The following is a 23,565-nucleotide window of genomic DNA, read 5'->3' as shown; positions in this document are numbered from 1 at the left end:
CACTAACTTAATCCTTTCTTACTGTTTGCTAGGGGCACTGTGGTACTTACCTTTGGGGTTTCCTAGTATTTCCCAGCTCCTCTCTACACATTTCACTTACCTAGGTGGGGGGTCCTGTGTTCGCATTCCATTTTATTATTAGTATATGGTTTGGGCTCTCCCTAGGGTCCCTATTGTGTAATTGCATGGGCACTGTTTTCTATTACTTTCTATGCCTATTGCTGATAACTAGTGTATATATTTAGTTTGTTACTTCCTATTGGAGGGTTGCCTCTCTAGTACTTTTGGGTATTGTCACTAAAATAAAGTACCTTTATTTTTGTAACACTGAGTGTTTTCTTTGATGTGTGTAAGTGCTGTGTGACTACAGTGGTATTGCATGAGCTTTGCATGTCTCCTAGATAAGCCTTGGCTGCTCATCCACCGCTATCTCTAGACAGCCTGGCTTCTAGACAATGCTTACACTACACTAATAGGGGAGGTGTAAGTACTTTAAGTACCCACCACACACCAGGCCAGCTTACTACAAAAGCACACCCATCCTGATGGAACTTCATTGACTCCCCTTCCCCGCCACCACCTGCATCATATAGTAATCCATCATGACCAGCACCCCACTGATCTTGCAAAGAAGCTCACAACTTCTGCTGGCTCTTGGCCATGGCATAGTGCACAGTCAAGACAACAAAAAGATAAATGATGTAAGTAAGAAGACGGAAAGAGTGTGAGATAAAAAATAATGTAAAAGTAAGGATGGGATGGGGATTGCATCTATTCAGTTGAATAGATGCAAATGGGAAACAAAGAAAGGAAGGGTGAAAGAAATCAAGAAAACATGAAAGAAAAGAAGGAAGAAAAGTAGGACAGAACTTTGAAAGGAAGGTGAATGAATGGATGGCAGAGTGAAAGCACTGGCAGAATGAAAGGGTTTAAAGGATGGAATAAAGAGTGAAAAAGAATGATAGAAGTTGAACAGAAGGACTGAATTTAGGAAAGGATTGATAAGTGAAAGTCAGAGTCGGTGGAAGAATGGGCAGGTAGGAGAAAAGATGGAGGAAGGAATAGAAAGGATTGATGGATGGAAAGATGGATAGATACTTTGCCATATATGTAGGTGAAATAATTAATCTATATATAAAATGGTGGATGGATGGATTGAAGAAAGTATAGTTGGTTGGTTGAGTGGATGTAAAGGTGAGGTGAAGGATGGATGGATAGATGGAAGGGTGAGAGCATGGATGAACCGATGGTTGGAAGGAGGAAGAAAGTGTGAATGTAACACTTTTAAAGGATGGTTGGGTTTACTAGTTTTGTGTGCTGTGTGTGACGAGGTATGGTTCAATTTAGGGGTTATTTTAGTTTCCTGGCTACTCTTGCTCTTGGCACACCCACGGCCAGGGCACTCTCAGATCAGAGACTATGAAGTATAAAGAAGAGAAAAGCAAGATGCTGTGTGTTGAAAATTGGGCTATTAGTTGTGTGGCCAGCACAAGTAATAGTTTTTCAGTTGTCCTCAGTGGGAACCAAACACCCCATTGTAGCGCTTGACTTTCAAAGGGTATTGAGGTGGAGCTGTCTAAGGCCTACTCAAGAGAGGTAGTGTGGGCTAGTAATCACCAATCACTGGCACGCAAAAATAAAACTCAATAAATGATTGTCCAGTCAGTACTTTTTGTTTAGAAAAAGAAGTACATTTATTATGCACACACTAGTAAATACTATGCAGTAATTTACAAATATACATTGGCAGATGTCATTGTGTAATCACTGGTGACTCCCTAGAGGCAGTCACCCAAACATATCATGTGAGGTTCAACAGTCATTGAGTAATAATCATATTACTTTGGCATGAATCATTGTCATAATTGTGATACTGATAGATCAACAAACCTATGTCATCACCATGAAAACCCAATTAAATAATTTATCAGGAAACACAACTTTGTGTTAGTGCATTCGTTTATATACTGTAGTCAGAAAAGCCCCTAGAGGGCATCACAATAAAAATGGCATGGTGATAGAACATTGTAGCGTGACCATATAATCAGCCGCTAGAGGGCGTAACCACATGAAAACAGCATGGTAAAATATTACAATGTATCTATACATTCAACCTCTAGAGAGCGTAACACGAAAACAGCAATGGTGAAAAGCATTGCAGTGTAACCATACAATCAACCCCTAGATGGCACAGTGCATTATACATTCTTAGGCCTTCCAGGGCTTTCAAAATGTTACCATCCACAAGTCCCCTAGAGGACAAACTACTCCTGGCTGTAGAGCAAAAGCTCAAGCCATGGAAAACCTTCGAAATGCTTTGAAATGGTGGAAAAGTGATGTTATGATTCTGTGGTCCCCCCAACTTAGGGTGGGGACCCAGGAGATGGCCCAAGGAGCAGGAGCAAATCATGCTGAGCAATTTGGCGGTGGCCCTAGGACCACTATGAGCTCAGATATGGGCAAAAAAGTGAGTGAAACACAAGGCCCCTCAGAAGCATTATGGGGCGAGTCTCCATGAAGCAGTGAATATTATAGTATCTGCTGAGCCAGGGATAGCCGCGGTGATGCGGCCTCACACCACCTTTCTCTCTTTCAAGGGGGTTCCCGGTCCCACCTAGGCACCTCAGAGCTTGCCATAATTCGAGGGCAGTGCGAGTAGCCCACTGATGCCTGCCCTAGTTGGCTTCCCGCGCTGGCAGCACGACCATTCTCCTGTGTCCGCCCACTCCAGCAAGCAGATGTGTGTTGGGGCCACGGCCCAGGGGTGTAAAGTGGCTCAGGGATGGTGCCTGAGCCCCTTCTGCCTCCTGTAGGAGGGGGGAGCGTGATGGTGCTCCACCCATTGCCAATACTTCAGGGAAGTGCGATGGTGCTTCCCATATCCTCCAACTCTCAGGGGTCCAGGGATGGGGTCCCAGCCCCCTGAATTAGAATTTGCGTGAACCTCTCTCCCAACAGATTGCTGTTCGCTTCCTTGAGCCATCCACCCCAGTGGAAATTGATGAAATGGCAGCAGTGCTGCACACGCTTTGAGGGAAGAAATAAGGTCAAAGGTCACCAAACTTTAGAATGCCATACCTCTGGCCCTGTTGGGCTGATTTGAACGATCCTGGACTCATTTTACTCCTTGTGGCGAGCCCTACCCACGAGGGACAGTTGCAACAACCCTCCGCATCTCCAAAGCAGTGCAGTCCTCCAAAAGCTGGTCCTCCTCGCTCCCTGCATTATTTCTCCTTTGTGGCTTTGTTGATGGATGCAGAAAAGTCCAGGGTTTCTCCCAACTGGTCCTCAGGGGGGAGTAAGGGGGCCAGCCTCACTGGCCAATGGGGAGACCAACTGGTCCTGGGATCAACTGGGCAGGGTTCGGGCCCTGAGGGAGGGGTCAGGGTGTTCCTCCAGGATCCAGCAGCACAGTAGTTGGAAAATCCACAGGCAAGAGAAAAAAGTCTTTCCTTGTGCAAGGGTTTATAAAAGAGAGAGGAAGGCTCCTGAGGACAGTCACCCCTAACCAATCCTGCGGTGCCACATCTCCTCTCCACCCCTGTCCCAACCCTCCTGCACATCATGTTGGGACAATTGAAAATGGCGTCATCAAGGAGCCACTGGTCACATCAGCTCCTGGGGTCCTAGCTCCACTCCTTGCTGACACCACTGCTGGGGACTTGCACACTAGAATTTCAAAGGCGACCCCTTTTGTAGTTTGGCTCCAGTTATCTGAGCACTCTTCTTTGTTCAGTGGGCTTGGGCAGGCAAATCCCTGGTGTACTGTGACAGATGGGTGATTGACACAGAGCATTCTGCTCCACCCCGTTCCTCCTCAGGATCTCCGAGAAGTAGTGGTAATTTCTACTTTTGTGTGGGTGCAGCCTTTGTTCCTGCTGCTGGAGAAAATGTGTGACAACATGCCTGGGATCTCATCCTGAGCTAAGCCAGGCAAACAAGTACATTCTGAATGACCCACAACATAAATAGTTATATTTTGGGAGTTAATAATGTGATTTTTCTCGCACAATTTACACTTCAGTTCAAGACGTCATTGGTCTCTATAGGCCAAGGAGAAGGGAAACTACACTGTAAGGCAGTTCTCTCCCTATGTGTATGAAGGAGTGTCATTATAGATACAACAGTTAAGCACCCTGGCTTTCCTTAATAGTGTACATGAGCCTCATAAGGCCTATCCCAGGTGAATACCTAACCCTGCATAGACCCCGTTGTGCCAGGGTATCTATGCATAGTTACCGGGCTGTGCACAACAGTAGTCTCCCATGCGCAGCCCGCACTTGTGCACACGTGTTCCTGATTAACCAGCCAAGTGCCCCTTGCTGCATCACAGTGGTCTTATATTAAAAGGTGGACACTGGTGGTAATCATACCCAGTTTGTTCAACGTGTGATTACTGCGTGTGAGACAACAGTAATGAGACTCGCCCACAGTAAAAAGTCCAAAAACTGGGTGCTCAGAAAAGCAAAAAAATCCAGGCATACTGCTGGGGCAGAACTCAGTGCAACACTATGCCTTTTCAATCTGTGCATTCAGGATCAGTAAATAACATCCCCTTGTCTTGTTTGTGCCCCCAATGCTGTGCAGCACTTCACAACTATTTTGGCTAGATTTACATTATCAAAATACATACAAACTTAAATGCCAGGCCAGCTTCTTGTAAAACAAAGGATCCATCAATCTACATCTAAGAAGGAATGAGAGAAGCCAGTGATGACATTGAACATATATCCTTTAGTATGTGTATTCATTATGATGTCATACAATGTCATGGTAATCATTGAAAGATAGTTGTTTTGTGACACATGCCTTGTGAGCATAAGGAGCTGACTAGAAATTTGTTATCACCAAGCATGTCTAGAAGTATGGAATAGTGTCTCTACGGAGCATATGGCTTAGAATGACCTGTCCAAAGCTGCTTGGTAGCATCACATATTATCCTTGTAATTTGGGGACCTAAATTTAAAAGAATCTACACCTTAGCAAGGCCCTCTACATTGCAAATTGCATGTCATACTCTGCTTGATGAATTGAGACACTAACTTAAGTTTCTTGTTTCTAGTTAGGAGTCATCTCCAGTGCTGATTGTTTTCACTTTGAGTTTCAGAATTATAGGGACCTCTATACAAAAATGTGGTCCAAAAGGTAGACTCACCCATAAGGGTCAGTTAATATAAATTGTTTTTGCTTTTATCCCAACTCCGTTTAGCTACTCAAGTCTCCAGTATTTATGGAAAGGGTATAACATTATTTCAGTGTTTTATAATTCAGTGCCTGTGTCACCCTTATAATGTTACTTCTCACTTTAAGTTTTTCTATTGTCCATGTGAGGTCACTTTATATGGGCCTCTTACCTTTAAAGTGTGTTTAATTGAGCACAGTGGATTGTACTTCTGTCCACTGTTTTCCTGCCCCTGACTTTGCAAGTTATTGTTTTTACATGATAGTCGACAGGCTTGTATTTAGATGTGAGAGTCACCTGTTGGTGTGCATGTATTCTATGCTCCCATGATGAACTACTATTAAGCTTTGAGTTTTATGTTGGTTAGCTGAAAGGACCTGCATGGGTGGAGCAATCTTACAGCTGAAAATACCCATAAAATGGTATGAGATTGCGTCTGCATTGCTTACGTAGTACTGTGGTCTCTACTTGGTCTATTAAGCTGTTGTTATTTTGAAGACAAAAATGAATCATCATATTGCAAATCTTCAATGTGTACCGATTATCTTTTTCCCTTTATTGAAAAGAAGGAAATGTGTGATTACTCGCAAGATTCCATTTAAAATTTCTTTGGTATGGGTTTCTTGTAACACCCGTCCGTGGTTGTTTTTTAGTTACATTCTGGTTCATCTAAATTTATTTTAGGGTATCTCCTGGCTATCAGCTTCTTTGTAATGTTTTTGTGAGTTCATCAGTCTTGTCATATCTGGGCCATCCTGTTGCATGTAAATATTTTCTGAAAGGGCCATTTTCTGTTACTGCTATTGGATGTTGGATGGATTACCGAGTGAGATGAGCCACTGATGGCTAAGAGCATAGAAGCCCCAATCATTAAAAATAAGCCTATCCTGCTGTTGACAATGGGAGGCAGTGCCATCTTTATTTCGAGGATGCAGTAGGGCTCACAATTCTTAGTTATTCTTAAGAGTTATATTGGTTTTAGGGCAAACATGAAGTTGGAAGTAAACACCAACAAAACTTATACATTGGCCTGTGGTCTAAGGAGCCCTAATATGAGGCTGCTCATAGGGGATAAATCCATATTAAAAAGATGTGAGTTTTCATACTTGGCGGGGGTGTCACCTTTGACTAGGCCAGGACATGCTTTACACTCAACATTGTGTTCATGACCAACTTAGCCTCTACTGTTGTTAAGAAGCCAACTGTCCCTTTCTTAGAAATCTATAGGAGGCAGTATCTTCTTGTTTTACCCTATGGATCTGGCTTATGGGGCTATAAAAACTTGACTAATCTTCAGGCTTAGAAAAATAGAGACTAAAGAAGACTTTTAGGTCTCCTGCCTAGCTGTCCCTTTTTTATATTTGCATGAGGAACTAGGGCTTGACTATGTGGAAGATCTGATCAATCTGGCCAGATTCCTTGCTGTTGTGGTGTGCAATTTGGAGGAATCCCCAAGCTTTATTTAATGGAGAAGTCATTGAGGACTATCTTGTGTCACCTATACTGGTTAAATCATATTAAGAAGATGTGCACCTCCATGGGGAGCCCATAGACTTTCTTTAAACCTGAGGGCCTCCCATAAGTTTTAAGGACCTGGATCAAGAAAATCTTTTATGGACCTTCGACAACAGGAACAGGATGTGGCTGAGTTAGTTAAAACACAGAATATGGAATTCGTTCTAATACAAACTTCACCAGGGTTAGAACCATATTTGGATTTTGTATCTCATTCTTCGGATAAGACCCTTCCATCTAGATTCAGATTATCAGGTGGCAGTTATGCTTTCCTCTCAGGCAGTAAGACCACTCATCTATTCCTCTGTCTGTGTGATGAAAGCTCTCTGCAGAGTATGCTCCCCTTTGTATTTTTGTTCACATTTTTCTTGTGTTTAACTAAGAATTTTTTAATACCAAAAGAAAGAGGTTTGTGACTGATCAAATGTAGAGTGGCTTTATTGTATTTTCAGAAGTTAAGCACACCAGAGATTTGTGATAGTATCAGTTCTTTTATAAAAATTCTCTACATGTAAGAAATGAAATGGTCCTTTAATCAGATGGGAAGATTGAGTTATGGATTTTGCTATATAGTGTAATGATCTTACTAATTCAGATTCTAATGACTTTTTATTATGTGAATTTTGTAAAGGTTTGCATTTATGATCTTTATATAATGCTCAAATAAAGCTTTTGTGTCATTATTTGATGTTGGCTTCTGAAGGGCTAGTCAGAATAGGATCTTGAATGCCAGAAGCCTTGATAAAGCTGTCTGCTTGCAGCCCTCAGATAATATAATCAGTGGCTTTCTGCCCTTGCCCTGAGTACAAGTAAAACGACTACCAACTCAATAAAGGCTTTCAGACTTTGCCAGAGTACTTTTCCTAGGCAGATGGTGCCCCAACATTTACAGAAGAATCCCCCAAAAAGTCAAACAGCCTATAAGACATTGGTAGTATACCCCTGCCTGTTTGTACTTTATCTACCCTGCAAGATCAGCCTTGTGCAACATCAGCCTCATGCTGGAGGTGCAGGGCGCAGGTGGGGTGGCTTTCACCACTTATGGTGGGCATGCCCAAGTAACGCTATATTTTTTAAGGAGATTCTGAGCCACATAAAAGGAGCCCTGGGCTACCCAATCCCGGCAGACTACCACACAGTTATTCTGGGTGGCCCCCCCATGACACTGGAAACAATGACTCATGCAGACTGGTACCTCATACGGCATATGACAGGTGAGAGAAGCAGCTCATAGCCCTGGTCTGGGAATCCCCCACTGCCCCTCCTGTAGCAACATGTTTGACGAAGCTCTGGCATACTCTGGCAATGTAGCAATTGACTATTAAGGTATCCTTTTCAGATAAAAACAATCCTGTGACTCTGGAAGCCCCTTGTTGATTACATGTCTTGGCTAGAATATCTATGCTTCAAGCCGCCCAAACTCCACTCCCTTCACTTGTCTGACTAGACTAGGAAGGCTTTGAGGCACCCTCACCTCCACTACTGGGCCACGCCAGTGTGGACACTCTAGTACCTAATACTATTAACTCTCAACCCCACCCCTTTTCCCCCTCAGACAGCACTACCATTCTTGCATAGCAGTTGGAGACTTCCTTGTCATGTTTGGTTCTCTTCAACCCTCCTTTCTTTCCACGAGTCCCTGTGGGTTGTTGACCTTTTAGTTCTTGCGCCGAGGCATGGCAGCAAGGGGTCCTGCAGCCCTTTTCTTGGGACCCCGCGGACATAACCCAGCTATAGTGTAGAACACATCGGCCTCCAACCTGGTGGGAGTCTTGTTGGGCGGATATCTCCCTACTTATCATCGTGGCACACATGACACACAAGGTCATGCTTTGATATTGGCACCGATCACCTGCCCCCCTCACTTGTTCAGAAGACTCTCCCACCATGATTCTGCTATATTAATGTCTTTATTGCTTGTGACAAATGCACTTCTGCCTCAACCTTAGTTCCTTGCACTAGTGTACTTTGTTGTAATGGCTTGAAAACTCAATAAAACTGAATTTGGAGTAATGATTAATGAATCATTATAACTGATTTGACCCATAGTGCTTAACTCTTAGGAATCTCTGCCAGATACTGGCAACAATAGAAATATAACACTAGCAGTCAGAAAGTAAGTAATAGTATTGCACATACTTCTATGTCATACACCCGATTTTTAGGTGTTCATCTTATCTACGACTTAAATGTGTCATCACAAAGGTTAAGTCTTTGTACATTTGTGGCATTCAACAGGATTTTTTTCTGAACATGCTTTCAGTTTTAGCATTTGAAACCTGGGGAACATGTCCACCAGTATGAAAAACTGTTCTTTTCATGAGCCTGCTCTTAGTTGCTGGTACATGGAAGGTAATTTTTCACACCTTTGTCATTGGGTCAATAAATATTTTTTATGCAGCCCAGGCACACTGAGTACTTCTGTAATAATCTTGAATAGGTGAAAGGGACCTCCATAATGATCTTGCAGGAGGCCAATGGTTTCATCCTTGACCACTATAAAATGTGGAACACAGTAACAAGTATTTTACAATAGTGAGGACTGGCTCTTATAAAAATGCTTCTCTTTTCTGTAACAGAGGCTTAGTCACTTGACCTTGATCTTATATTCCTCATTGTGTGGACCATTGACCAGGGAGGAGCCCCTCACTCTGGTGCAATCTGGCTTCTGTATCTTAAATCTTTTATTGACCTAGATTTATTTAGTGCTTCTTTTTATGTTGGTGTCTCATATTCCCTTAATGACACTCCCTTTCGAGTTGCTATATTTTTTACCCTATCCAGACTATTGGGACGACTACTCCCAGACAAACACTCTGCTAGGATCCCTTACCACATGACCCATAAGGGTGGGGGAAGCAGCCTCTTTCCCATTGACTTATGCTTTTGTGCGATATCAATATTGCAAAAGTCACAGATTTCATTATTTTCAACTTAAGATCCATTATGAGGGATTTCTGTGCTACTTTGGTATTCTGATGTTATTGGCTTAACTGAGTTTAGTGATGTTCTCTTTCTTGCGCTAAGCCTGTACGGACAAAAGTTGTTTTGCAAAATGGCTGTTAGGCTCCTCTTTATTAGAGCACTTTCCTTTTCAAGGCTTAGATTTAATTACCCATGATATCCAGGATCTCAATGGGGTGCATTTGTTACAATCTTGCTTTTCTCATTCCATCAGAGTCATTACCCCACAAACCAGTAGACTGCAAGCCGCGCTAAGGTCATCAGCTGCCTGTGGCTACCTGGATACTTTACTGCTCTGGCTGCACTGCTCCTGTTTAAGAGGTACACTGTTCTTCTCCTGATCTCTGCCCTCCTCTGGCTCACCAGTGACCTCTGCCACAAGAGCTTCTTAAGGGAATGGGGGTGGGACAGGGAGCAGTAACATCCAGGCGTTTCAACACCCCCTTCCTTACCAACCCCCCCCCCCCCCCCAACAAGCCTGGCTAGCGCTGCTGGTGCTGCACAAACACCTTGGCCCCTTCCACGGTCTCCTCTTTACTTCAGCTTCAGTGTTTACACTGTTTCACTGGTTCTTTCTAAGGTAGTTTCACAAGGAATGGGTTCAAGAGGTTAGATAAAAAAAATACTTGGCCCTTTCCCCACACATTTTATACACTACATGTGTGTCACCTAATTTACTGTTTATATGCTGGTCCTTCAATCTTGGCAAGGTCCTAACGCTAGCAGATCCCACAAATGCAGCACAAGTCAAAACGCAGAACTGTACCTAAGGATCTTTGTGGCGGACCCTAGAGTTTGCAGGTCGTACTCTGACTTGGACAGATTGGTATTCTGGATCTGGGAACAGCTGGTTTCAGGGATCATGTTAGATTGTGATTTTTCATAGTCATTGCAGTCACCAGGGGGCTCTCCAGGAACCCATCAAATCAACAGCAAAAGTGGGCCTCTGTCTGCAGCACTACCTTGCCTGAAATGGCAGGCTTTTAATAATGCCCAGGTGCTGGCATGAACACCGGAAGGGGATCCTGGCAGGACAGCAAAAAATACTCACAATGTCCCAAGGACACTCTGGGTATCCAGGGGAATCCCAGGTGTCTAATGAAAGAAGATCTCAAAAACCAGTAACAGAAATATGGATAAGCATATAGCTACATCTAATAAGAGTGCACACTATTGAATTTATTTGAATGATATACATGTACACAAACCCAAATAAGACCAAAGAAAATAAACAGCAATCTGATAAATAAACCCAACATAGACCCCGGGAAAAATGCAAGGGCTAAAAAACAATCACAGTCATACTCCTTCACTCATACCATATTTCAAAAATGTACATGACAAGGACCCAACATGATTCAATAGGAGCAACAAGTATCTTGTCTGAAGGACTACATATATTAGCACCAGGCGGGCCAATCGTTCTCGCCAGGAATATCACAACAGAATAATAATCAATTGATATTGTAGTCTGCAGACTTAAATATCCCCAACAAGAGGGGTTCTTAATATCTGTTATATTCTATATTTAGTCCAACTTTCTGTTTTTTGTTTCTTCTTTTTTATAATATGTATCCTTTGGTCCTTGTTTCTGTTAGATGGATGAGTCAATTGTGATGTAAAGAAAAATACCCATGTTGATCCAAACAAGTGTCCTTGTCTTGTGTAATAGTGCCGACGTACATTTTGGTGATAAGCGGCCCAACACTGGTCACTCACCTTCTTCAGGGCACAGACCCTTGATATGTACACAATAGTTCCAGGGAAAAATTTAGTGAATACTTGGTCTATATTTCTGAAATGTAGAAAATAAAATAAATATATCTATAGTTATGAGATCTCCACACAAACAATACAAGGGAAAGAAAAACAAACAAAAAAAATTAAATTGAAAGGAAAGAAAAAGGGAAGAAACTGTAAAAGAAAAAAAAAGCTAAAAAGTTTACTGTGATACTCATGCAGAGAAAGATAACAGAGTGTCCTCCGATCACTCTATGGTTAATGTGCAACCCTGTGGCCCAGATGTGGTTTAAATAGGCATACCAAAAGGGATTTCTCACATCGAGAAAACATTCACCAAGAGGTTCTCTCTTTCTTAGTGACCCAGGATACTCTATACAAGAATTAACAGAGAGAAGTGATAATGCCTTACTGTAAAGCAGAGGGGCTGATAAGATTTCCTGCAATAGTCTCCACTCAACTCAGTCGCTTTTCTTTCAATATTATTACTTAAGAGTACCTGAACAAAATCAAAATGAATCTGTAGAGATATAGGTCCAAATGTTGTTCTTTGCCTACAGACAATACAGTCAGGAAGACATCTCTTCCCGGTAACAACTCCTCTAATTCTTACATATTATCCAATAACACTAAGTCCATATCCCTTGTCTTACCTTCTACTGGTGGCGTTGCCCAATGCGAGAGGCCATGTACTGCTCTCCAGCATAATCACAATGTAGAGCCTCTGTTTGCATACTTGATGGAGCCATACACTCACACTAAGCGTGCGAGAAAAAAACAACGCCACTGCCGACTACATATACTTCGATGTAGGGAGCTCCCTGCTCTCTCTGAAATAAATAATTACTATCAATTACACTGCTGAAAAAAGATAGTACCACAGCTATATGTTAGATGGCAATCCAAGGGCAGGAGAGACCCAACAGCAGCGTCCTACGGCCAACCCACTTTTGTTACAAAACATTTGCACTCCTGCTTAGCCACAACCACTGGTCCTCACAGAAGCCTGCTCCCCTCTGAGGTACCAGAAATGGAAGAGCACCAAGAGTTAGGAAGTAGGATGTGCATTAAGGTCCTGTATCTTCTACAACATGTTGTGTAATGAGATACATATTTCAGGTGAGATCTTCAAACCTCTGTCTCTGAATCTGAAACTCTCACATCTTCACAGTCTTCCTGAAAGGCATGTTTTACTTTGCTTCCTGCTGGAGAATCCCAGTAGGAAGTAAGAGGAGAGGGAGGAGTCTGTGTTGCCTAGACATTTGTTACTCAGTGGGTCAAACCACACTTGACTTTTTTTTCCCCCGCGAATGCCTTCACAGACACAACTCCTCTTCTGCTTACAAAGCCTTCCTAAGATAGTATTGGTTGACTATGACAGAACCTCTTGTAAAGAGGTGAGTCTGATCTTCATGACTGGCTGGGATGAGAGGAGCTGCATAACTTTAGTACTCTTATATGCCACCTTTGATTTTAGATGAGACACATGCATGGAGAAGATAGTTGCTTGAATAAAATAGAGAAGAAGCCTGCTGCAACATGACTTTCTGCTACAGGCCAGAGGAACATTTGAAGGCTGTTTCTACCACCAGCCCTTAATACCTCTAAGTGTTCAGAGCTTTGTTGCAAAACTCAGAGAACCAGTTTTCTTAACACACTTGTTTAGACTTGACTCTGCTTATAAAACTGCCTGCCAGAAGGAGATTTACTTCATGGAGCTGAGCATGGAGTGCTGAGAAGCTGCATGAAGAAGGCTGAGCAAAGTAGAACTCATGCAGAGATCTCCAAGGATTTGCCAAACACCTGGGATCTTGAATAATCGAACAGAGGTCATGTGGAGCTCCCGTCATGCTCCGTGACTGAGTCTTTGGGTCAGAGGCAAGATGGCCGGCCAGTGAGCTGCAGCGCAGCGCAGCCAGGCTCATACGGTGACTGTACGTTGTTAGTCACACCTGACGGAGGACGCTTTGGAGGCGATGAAGGAGGAGGCGGTTCACTAATGTGGGGAGAGCGGCAGAGCAGAGCACGGTCCCAGCACGACAGTGGTAACAGGCCCGGCTTTCCTTTTAGCTCCATGACGTTACGGTAGCACAGCAGCAAGTGGCAAGCTGGATTGAAGTGGCAGGTAATGGGCAGATGGAGGGCTGCACTACGAAGACGGAGGGTGAGGAGGGGGTCGCTTTACCAAATGCGAGGGGGAGGAAGAAAAGGCGCATCTAATTTCGGATCGCAAACCAATGACCCTGGCATATTGGTGCTAAGGATCGAACCTTTCAAAGCATCGAAGGGCGTCAAAGAGCGTGTAAAGACACTGTAGTGCTTTCAGTAAATCAGCGATGCTGTAGTAACAAGCAAAGTAAAAAAAAAAAAAAATATATATATATATATATATATATATATATATATATATATATATATATATTAGTATCACATGTTGGTATATATTAATAAAAAAATGGATAGGATACTAGAAGCCTGCAAACGTTTAAACTAACTGCACCATCGCCTGCCTCCAAGGGTTGAGGGAGGAAAGACGATCTCTAGGGAGGCACATCTAATGTCCAGTTTGGCCCCCCCTCCAGTGGCAGATCGCAAACTTATGACTCTGGCATATTGGTGCTAAGGATCAAACCTTTTCAAAGGGCGTCGAAGAGCGAGTAAAGATACTGTAGCGCTTTCAGTAAATCAGCGAGAAAATGATGATACTAGCAGTTTGCTAACTTTTAAACAAACTGCACCATCGCCTCCCTCCAAGGACTAAGGATCAAGGCAGTTCCCGAGGTGGAGTAAGAACCCAGGGCATCAGCGGAAGGAGTCTGTGTAGCACATATGCAGCCTGTTGCACCCTAGCTTCCCTCCGGCTCCCCCTCAAACATGTACTCCACGCAAATATGAAATGCATTACCCGCGATGCTTCATCTAAAACCCATGCAACCAGCAAATCTAGAATGCTAGGAAAGCAAAATCCGGGCTCACAAAGGACCACACGGACCATATGGGAAAACCCTCAAGATAAGACACATTCCTCTGATGCTTATGCTATCCCCTCTAGCGAACTCCTGCATTACTCAGCAAGAGACAAGGGCGACCCGGCTACCTTCGATTCCAGGACTACCATCACTCTCCAGCTCTTACGAGGGTGGGGGCTCCTTCTCTTTCTCTTGACAACGTGACAAGACTTTCCTCTACAAATATGGAGATCTTTTCACCTCCTGCCCCATCTTTTGTGGAGGCCCATCTTATAGGTAAGCCCTCCTCATCCCTTGTTTTCACTATATAGTAATAAGGGGGGGGGAGTGAAAAAGAGAAGAGTACCTACGTGGCTGAAAAAGCACTGAATGATCAAATTACCAACAGCACAGTGGTCTAAACCGTTCCAGTGTCCTACGATCCTTCTCCCCTGGCATCAGGCCTATCATCTGATAGAGATGACATGGATGACAACAGGGATGACAATGCTACTCTGATCTTGAATCCCCTACGACTGGCAACATAGACTACTCTGACTAGTCCAACGGTCGAAACCATGTTGAATCGGATTTTTCCTAAACGTATCTCATGAAGAGGCTCATAAGAAGACCAACGATCAGCTAGCTCAACTCAATTCCAACATATTGCATTTCACGTTGCAGATCTTACAAGTAGAACAGAGGGTCTCTGACCTTAAAGACGCTCACCGCAGAAACGCAACAGTGGCAAGTCAGACCCAGGTTGAGCTTGAGGAACTCCAAATCAAACTGGGTGACATTGAAAATCGATCTAGACATTCTAATTTAAGATTCGTTGGAATCCCTGAAGAGCTAGAAGCTGCATCCTCAGTTTCAAAAGTAATAACAGACTTAATCCATAAATACATTCTTCCTGACAAGATCACAGCTTACCCAGACCTTACCATCATGCGGGCTTATAGAGTTCCATCAGCACGGTCCCAGAATTCCATATATCTGCGTATTATCTTGGTCAATTTCGGCGACTACAGAATAAAGGAACAGATTCTATCTCTAGCTATAAAAATTAGAACGTTCAAAGTAGAAAGCGACTTCTCCTACCGGGTCTTCTCCAACATGTCCATTACTACAGCGCGTTGATGCAGGGAACTCATTAGCCTTAATGATGACTTTAAGTAATTGGGGGCCCCTGCTGGCATAGTGCAACTTGAAAAATTGAAGGTTTTTCGTAAGGGCCAGGCTCATATTTTTCAAAGTGTTCAACAGGCAAAAGACTTCCTCGACTCCCTCAAGAAGTAACATAGGTGCTTGGGAAATTTTAAGAGCGAGGCAGGATGTTATCTAGGTTGCTAGCAAGATAAGACAAGTGATATGGCTTTACTAGTTCAATTTCCTTTCTTTTTCTGATATCTCTATTGCTGCATCTATTTTGTATGCATTCTCACCTAATGGGTGCCATGTCAGTGCACTTCTATCGTGGTTTGGGGGCTTGGTCACTGGGGGGGATTTGGGGACACCGGGAGGGTAAGGCCATGACAGGTAGGGCCCTTTTTTGTGGGTGTGGAGTGGGTGCACTTGGCGGCTGATCCTTGCAATAGGGTGGGTGAAAAAAGCAGGTCACAAGAACAAGGAGGTTGGAAACTCATGGTTTAGAATGATTTTGCTGAGGAAAAATGGTATGTTGAGGATAAAAGTCATTAAGGATACACTTCATATTGTAATTAATAGGCTGCTTGGTCAGGTCCAGTGCCAACAGGCTCTTAAAGACTCTTATCTTCTAGTCAAACCAGTACGTATGTACTCCAGTTTTTTCAAAATTGTTTCATGTAATCCGAACAGGCTAAATAATTCTCATCTTTTCAGAGCTATACTCCACTGGTTAAGATCCTTCCAGGCCCAGGTGATTCTATTGCAGAAAACTCATTTTTAAACAGGCAAACTGTCCTAGCATCCCTAACTTTGTCTCATTCCTTTTTTGCCTCTGCTAGTGCAGCTGTCCATGGGGTTGAAGTTCTTGAGGTTCATCGTGATTCTCAAGCAAGATGGATAGTAATTCACACTAAGGTAGGAAGGCAGCTAATGCATATTACAAGCTTCTATGGTCCCATAGAAGACAAAGGGCCATATGTATGAATACATTTTCCCATTGACACAGAATGGGTAAAAACCTTTGATACATCTGGCCCAAAATTAACTTTTTGCAAAGCCTTTACAAGCTTTTGAGCACGCTTTCTGGCCTCTTGTTAGTCGGAGGTGAATTCAACATAATTCAAGATACGAATCTCGATGCCTTCCGGAAAAATCGTGCACAAAACAAGCTGCGAACCTCCTGATTCTTGACAAAATGTATCCGTGATCTGGCCCTGCAGGATCCTTGGCGGCTAGACCATCCACAAGACCAATATTATACCTCTTTTTCAAAAAGGTTCAACTCAGCATCAAGGTTCGATTTCTTTCCCCCTCCCCCCCTTTAGTATCTCATTCTTGGTACAGAGCCAGCTTAGACATATTATCCAATCCTCCTTTTACAGACCACACCGTTCCATTGGTTCCATTATCTTCTTCTGATCAACATCTAGAAAGGCCCAGGTGATCTTTAGACAAATCTTTATTAACCAATGAAGGCTGGATCTCTGCTCTGAAAATATATGTTGACGAGTTTCTAACTAGAAATGAAGCAACTGCTTCCATCTTCGCTATCTGGGAGTTTTGCAAGCACACATTAGAGGGGAAGCCATGGCTTTCAATGCCTTTCTTAGAAAAGCAAAGAAGGAAAAAGTAAATAGCCTTCAGCAGGAAGTTAATCACGCTATGCACCTGCATCAGTTACTCAGCGATCACAAGTCATGGACTCATCTCCATGATGCGAAATCCCAGTTGAAGAATTACTTTATGATTGTTAATCATAATGCATGTTTTCAGCAATATTACAAAGAGAGTGAGCATGTAGAGAAAGTTCTGGCACACTACATCAAAACACGTCAGAATGCCTCCTTAATCAAATCCATTCTAGATGAGTCCCGGGGCGTGTAGTGGATCAGGCCAAGGAGATAGGAAAGGTGTTTGTGGCACACTACACAAATCTTTATACTCCCAAGACAGCTACATGTGACGAGCTCATTAACAAAGACCTCAAATCAGTTTCTCTGAGTTTCAACCAAGAGCTCCAGACTGCATTATTGCAGCCAATCACTAAATTAGAGGTAGCCAAAGCCATTAGGATCTCTCCAAATGGCAAAGCTTCCGGCAAAGATGGTCTTCCAGCGGAATTGTACACAATCTTGTCTGAGCACATTACAGAAATCCTAGCCACACTCTTTAATGCAATACTTAATGGAGAACAAGTGCCCAGTTCATTTACCCGGGCAGTCATAGTCCGCTTCCTTAAGAAAGACCAGCCTGGTGAAAAAACGGATTCTTATCACCCTATTAGTCTTCTTAATAATGCATATAAGATCCTCATGAAAATTTGGACAGCATTACTCCCCTAGCTCAGAGCCTTATCCATCATGATCAGTGCATGTTTCTCCCAGGAAGATTTATCTCTACTAATACAAATTTCTTCCTCCAGGAAATTGACTATTATTCTATGAATAAAATCAAGGCAGCTGTAATAATGCTTGATGCAGAAAAAGCTTTTGATCTTGTGCAAGGGGAACTCCTTTTCGCAATCCTCAGAAGGTTCAAATTTCCCAATAAAATAGTCCAGTTCTTCTCAAACCTTTATCAAGGGGTGGAGGCCAACATCTTAGTCAATTCACAAGTAGTTGGCAAGGTTTTGATATGGTGTGGGATCCGACAGGGTTGCCTTTTGTCTCTGGTCCTCTTTGCTCTCTATCGGACCATTGGCTTCGGCTTTGAGGCAAGATAATTCTATACAACCCCTGATGTCAGGCACGCCCAAACTAAAACCTTTTGTGGCTGATGCAATTTTGTATCTCGCGGCCAAATCTCAGAATATTGAGAATGCCTTTAGCAAAATCCAAGCGCTCTCTAACTTGGAAGGTTATTGGATTAATACATCAAAATCTGAGGCACTGCTTTTTAATACTCAAGATACAATATTGCCAGTCGAGATGCAAATTAATTATCGGATTCCACACTCTAGCAGATATCTTGGCATCCGTCACTCAAAACATGTCTGATCTTAGTCGCTGAATTATCTCCCCACTCTTAAAAAAGCACAGGCTTTTATGCGCAAATGGCAGAATTCACCATTAAGGATAATTGGTCGCATTGCCCTGATCAAAATGATACTACCCTTATTCTTATTCATATTTTCCAATGTTCTGATCAAGGCTCCCTAAAAGTTTTTCAAGGATCTTAATCCAATGCTACGGGAATTCATTTGGTCAAATAAAAATCCTCACTCTCAGCTGGAGACAATCCAGCTGACTATAGAGAATGAAAGGTTTGCTTTACCTCATTTAAAAAATATTATGAGGTGACCTATATAGACAGGATTGTACATGCTGCTACTACATGCCATGTGGACTCGAACTTCTATTTGAAACAGATACTTCTTGAAAATAAAATTAATCTATCTCATTTTCTTAAAATGCCATGGTTCCCGAAACGTACCAGATATAAGATCCCAAACTTTCTTTGGTCTAGAGGTGCAGAACTTCAACAAAGCTATCATATTACTTGTTTCTATCCAACTATCTCCCTAAGAGAAGCTGTAGCATTTGGGCTCCCTCTCGCGACCAAAGTTTCATACGACTTCGAAAATTTGGGGTTAGGAAGGCTCCAGGATTTTCTAGTAGGGGGATAGTGTCATATCATGGGCGCAATTCAAAATTAACAATCCAGCTATTTCAGCACGCTTAAGCTTTTCTTATTTTCAGATACTTCATTTCATTCAATCAATGGGTTCTGTAGGCCTCTATTCATCCGAATCACTATCTTTCAAAATTACACAAGCCATGTGGGTTCAGAAACGGACAGGGGTTGGCAACTAGTATCGTATTCCTCAAGAATTGCCAGCTAAAGTTCTCCCTCCTGCGCTAAGCAGGATGGCAACTGCTTCAGCTTGTGTGATTGATCCCAGTCATGGAAGCATTATAACTATTCCTTTAAAGCTTTAAGAGGTACAAATTTTAAGAGAATGTCATTTATCATAAAGTGGTTTCTCTACTATACTCCGCGCAACTTAATAAGATGGTTCCATCAATCTCAAGCAACTGCTTCCGATGCCATTGTGATGTTGGGGATTGGCTTCATGTCTGTTATATTTGCCCTGGTATCACCAACTTCTGGGTCCAAATCTTTCAATCAATCAGTGTGAAACTTCAGGTATTGTTATCACCAGAATCAATGGGAGTACTTTGGGGCATATCTGACCATCTTGGGTTGTCAAAACACTCAAAAGAAATATTTCTTTATTGCAACATTGATTGAGAAAGCCCTGATCCTACAACAATGGAAAGCTCCCCAACCTCCATCAGATGATCTGTGGGAAAAGAAAATGAGAACAGTCCAATCTAAAGAACTTTTTTATGCACAAGAATCGGGGCCACTCGGAAGTATCATTGTATATGGGAAAAGACTTCGCCATCCTCAGCCTGATCCAAAATTGAATCAAAACTCAAAGTATAATGAATCAATATGACTTTACAAAATATTAGATTATTACTATGTAAAGAAGCGTAACAAAACTTAGCATAAAGTACTACACCGCATTGATCTTTAGGAATACTTCGTAATTTTGATACCTTAATGCCTTACCTGCTCACATATGTTCAATAAATCTAATTTATAAAAATAAAAAATAAAGGATATGCCATGATGTGCAAAACTTCGCAGTTTTTCTATAGCATCCCCATATGGGGAGATTTGTGCATGAAATCAAGATAATTAACAGGATCCCACCCCTACTTGAAGCTTCACTGTGGTCAACTGCTTCCTGCAGAGTGTGTCAGTGCTGTCACACATAAATAGCACTTGGCACCAATGAAGTCATTTCATTCAATTTGTTACTAGTACTCTAAACAAAGGCATACTTGTATAATTGTAAGCAAACTCAGAATTTCTCTGCATTACCAGGGGCCAGTGAGTGTCACTTTCATAGATGCAATAACTGGGTATTGGGTAAAAGGGAATTAGTAAGTAGCAAGAAACCTGGATGGAAGTTGTTTAATTCATATGTATAACTTCACCTGCCACTGATTTAGAGAAGCACTGTTCAAAGAGGGTTACGTACAGCCGGGTAAATGCCTGCCTTTAGGCTTTGCACTTTCCTTGTGTCCTGCTTCATTTACCCTCATAACCGTATCCTGTGATTTATTCAATGCACTATTTGAGCATTGTTTTATCCGAAAATTCCTTAGGTATTTCAGTTACATGTGTTAACTAACCTTCTTAACTTCCTCCACCCTAATCTCTCATTTGCCTATTTTTATTTAAGTGTACATTTATCTGCATCTGCTCCTTGTGGTAGCAGGGTAACTACTAATGACCTCACTATTCATTATATAGTTTTATACAAGGACGCTAAGCTGTGCTAGAACTTTTGCTTTCTTCACATTATTATTATAAAATTGAAATAGGAAATGTTGAGAAACTTAAGGTTCATACTTGATGATGTTATTGATTCCTAGCTTTTGTTTTTAAGGTTCATAATTGAGGAAATTCTATGCTTGTTTTGCAAATTCTGAATTAGAAATTCTGGTCTTGTGGCTCCTAAATTGCTGAGATCAGAAAATCATTTTTTGTTTAGGTTTAATGAGGCTCTTTCTGAGCCATTTTAAATTTACTGAGCTATTCATCCTTGCAAATGCCCTATTGGCATATTAATCTGCAAAAAGTGTTTGGCAGTAGAGATTTATTCACTAGTGAGGGTGCATTATGCTATGAAAGATATTTATTGGTTAAAGAAGCAATACCCGTTGTACACTTCACTCTGTGCCACATTTAACTGTGTACCATCTCAAATGCATTCAACCTTTATCTTTTTTAGCTAAATATAATTTTCCCTCTGTGTTAAAATTGTTCTTGTTTGTTGTGTTTAAATTCCTTTGTCATACCACGTCTTTATCTTTTTAATCCTCTGGTGGATCTTCATGCATTTACCTTCACCTTTTGCTCCTTTACAGTGGCAATGCTGTCTTCAGCACCACCTCGTGATGTAATAATTGAAGTTGAAGACACAAAGCCACTACTTGCCTCTCAGGTAAAGCTCACTGATTACTTCTGTCGCTGTGTTCTGTTACTCACAGCCCCAATGTGTATCCTTTATAGAAGATAGCTTTTTGTTTGTGCAATTAATTCACTAACATTTGCTTTACCCAATGCATCAATTGAAGCTACTTTTGAATGTATCTGTGTAAAGTTTAATAGATCTGTCCGTTTTATTTTCTAACATTGCATTGTATAGTCAAAAAAGAGCAACATCTTTTTAATCCATTGTGTATCACCCCTATGTTTCAAGCCCTGGACCACTTTTTTGATAATGGATGATCATTTGTTGGGCACTCAGATCTAACAGTTTGAGCATCCTGTTCCTTTGATCTTTTCTTTCACAGCTCAAATCCCATTTCTTCATTATAGATCGACAGCTTAGTACTGTGATTTGGGAACGAAGAAATACAGACTGGACTTGCTAACAGCACCTACATTAGGAAGTCAAAAATGGCAACAGTAGGCCTGCTGACTCTTGGTGTATATTGATAATATATTTTGAAATTGCTCTCCCCAAATGTGCAATAAGCACCATAACTGTATCTTCAAGATGGCAAGAATGTTGATTCACAAAAATGCCAGTTATGTTCTTCCGTATAGAGAATGGAAGACTATGGAATGGAGACAGTTGAAGACATGCTTGCCAGATATCTATGGCACAGAGGAGATAAATATGCACAAGATTCAGCCTTGAGTTTCTTGTGCAAGTACAAAATGAAATTAAAATACGGAGACCTTGAATCCAAGAATTTTACTTCCCAAAGAGATTTTACTATCAAATATGCTGAATAAGTGAGCATATTGTATTTTCAAATGAATATTCCTTGCACTGAGGACCCAAGCCCACGGCAGCCCTCCTAACAATGAAAGCCATTGATTTTTCCTTACTTCATAGGAGACCTCTGCTTCAACACTTGCAGTGACTGATTCACCTAATTCCAACTGGACTTGCACAGGGAATGTGGTCCTGAGCACACTCCATGTTTTTATTTTTAAAAAAGTTTTATTTTTTTTGGAACCCTGTTGCTGTTTATTTCTTCTATGAACTAGTTGGATATCTGTGTTTGAGGAGTTAAATAAGCCACTTTCAGAAGCATGAACATGTGGTGATGCTCCATCTAAAGACACCCGACTTTAAGAAAGTCACTTAGTGCAGACAAGTATACTTGTTTGCTATCTGTTTACTGTGTGTTCTTCCTCACGCCCCCAGTAAGAGTTATTATTATCTCATGGTAATTGATTTGAGATTTTCAGTTCAAATGTGTGCTTCATTACTAACTTGAGTTTCCGGTAGTATTCCAACCTGCATGGAAGATTAAGATACGTATTCTATAGGCTAAGGCACATTTCTGTTGACTGTCCCTAAATGCAAGCACATTTATAGTTTCCACAGCATCATATCTAAGGTTCCAAGTCATCCACGGCAGCCCTCCAAACTTGGCAAAACGTTAATCGATAAGGCCCAATCCAATCCAATTGCAGTACTTGCTGTTTTTTTTTGGAAGTCTGGATTTGTTCCCACCCTCTTTGACTAAAGCAGGGTTATATATTACATCCAGGAAGGTACCATTTACCAAAACATTTTAGTATGTTTTATTATTTTGAAGTTCTCAGGAATTTGTTCTACTTGGGTGCTACATAACATGTGCACTCTGGCAACAGATGGTCTGTCCATGGTATTATAACCCTTAATTATGACGTCGCATCCATATCTTCTCTAAACTACTCAGATGTTCAGTTTGAAAATTACTTTATCAATTTGTTTACTAATGCATAGATCAAGATATACATATTTTGTAGCTTCTCCCTCCTATTACCATATATCCAAACACACATTTGAAGCAGTGTGATCCTGTTTTAGAGCCTTCTTCACACGTAGATGTTTAATATCATGACTAAGCCCCAGATTATGTCAACCGGTTTTAGACACCTGGTCACGTCCTATACCCTTTCCATCCTGTGGGTGACAACAATACTTGATTGCTGGATCTTTAAGTCTTTGTTACTGTAAAGGATACATGTTCTGAGGTGTATAGG

The 23,565-nt window shown here is 41.8% G+C and overlaps 1 protein-coding gene across 6 annotated transcripts in view; it reads left to right on the top strand.

The window, feature by feature from the left end:
• The window catches only part of MYOF (myoferlin), a 686,313-nt gene that overhangs the window by 504,669 nt on the left and 158,079 nt on the right, over positions 1–23,565 (top strand). For all 6 annotated transcript variants that reach the window (XM_069239822.1, XM_069239820.1, XM_069239821.1 and 3 more), the window contains one exon: positions 21,444–21,520. In XM_069239822.1, the coding sequence (XP_069095923.1) occupies positions 21,444–21,520 (77 nt within the window). The remainder of the gene's footprint in view (positions 1–21,443; positions 21,521–23,565) is intronic.

This window comes from Pleurodeles waltl, chromosome 6 (assembly GCF_031143425.1).
Source record: "Pleurodeles waltl isolate 20211129_DDA chromosome 6, aPleWal1.hap1.20221129, whole genome shotgun sequence".
Taxonomy (NCBI): domain Eukaryota; kingdom Metazoa; phylum Chordata; class Amphibia; order Caudata; family Salamandridae; genus Pleurodeles; species Pleurodeles waltl.
This window is presented reverse-complemented; position numbering and strand designations above follow the sequence as displayed.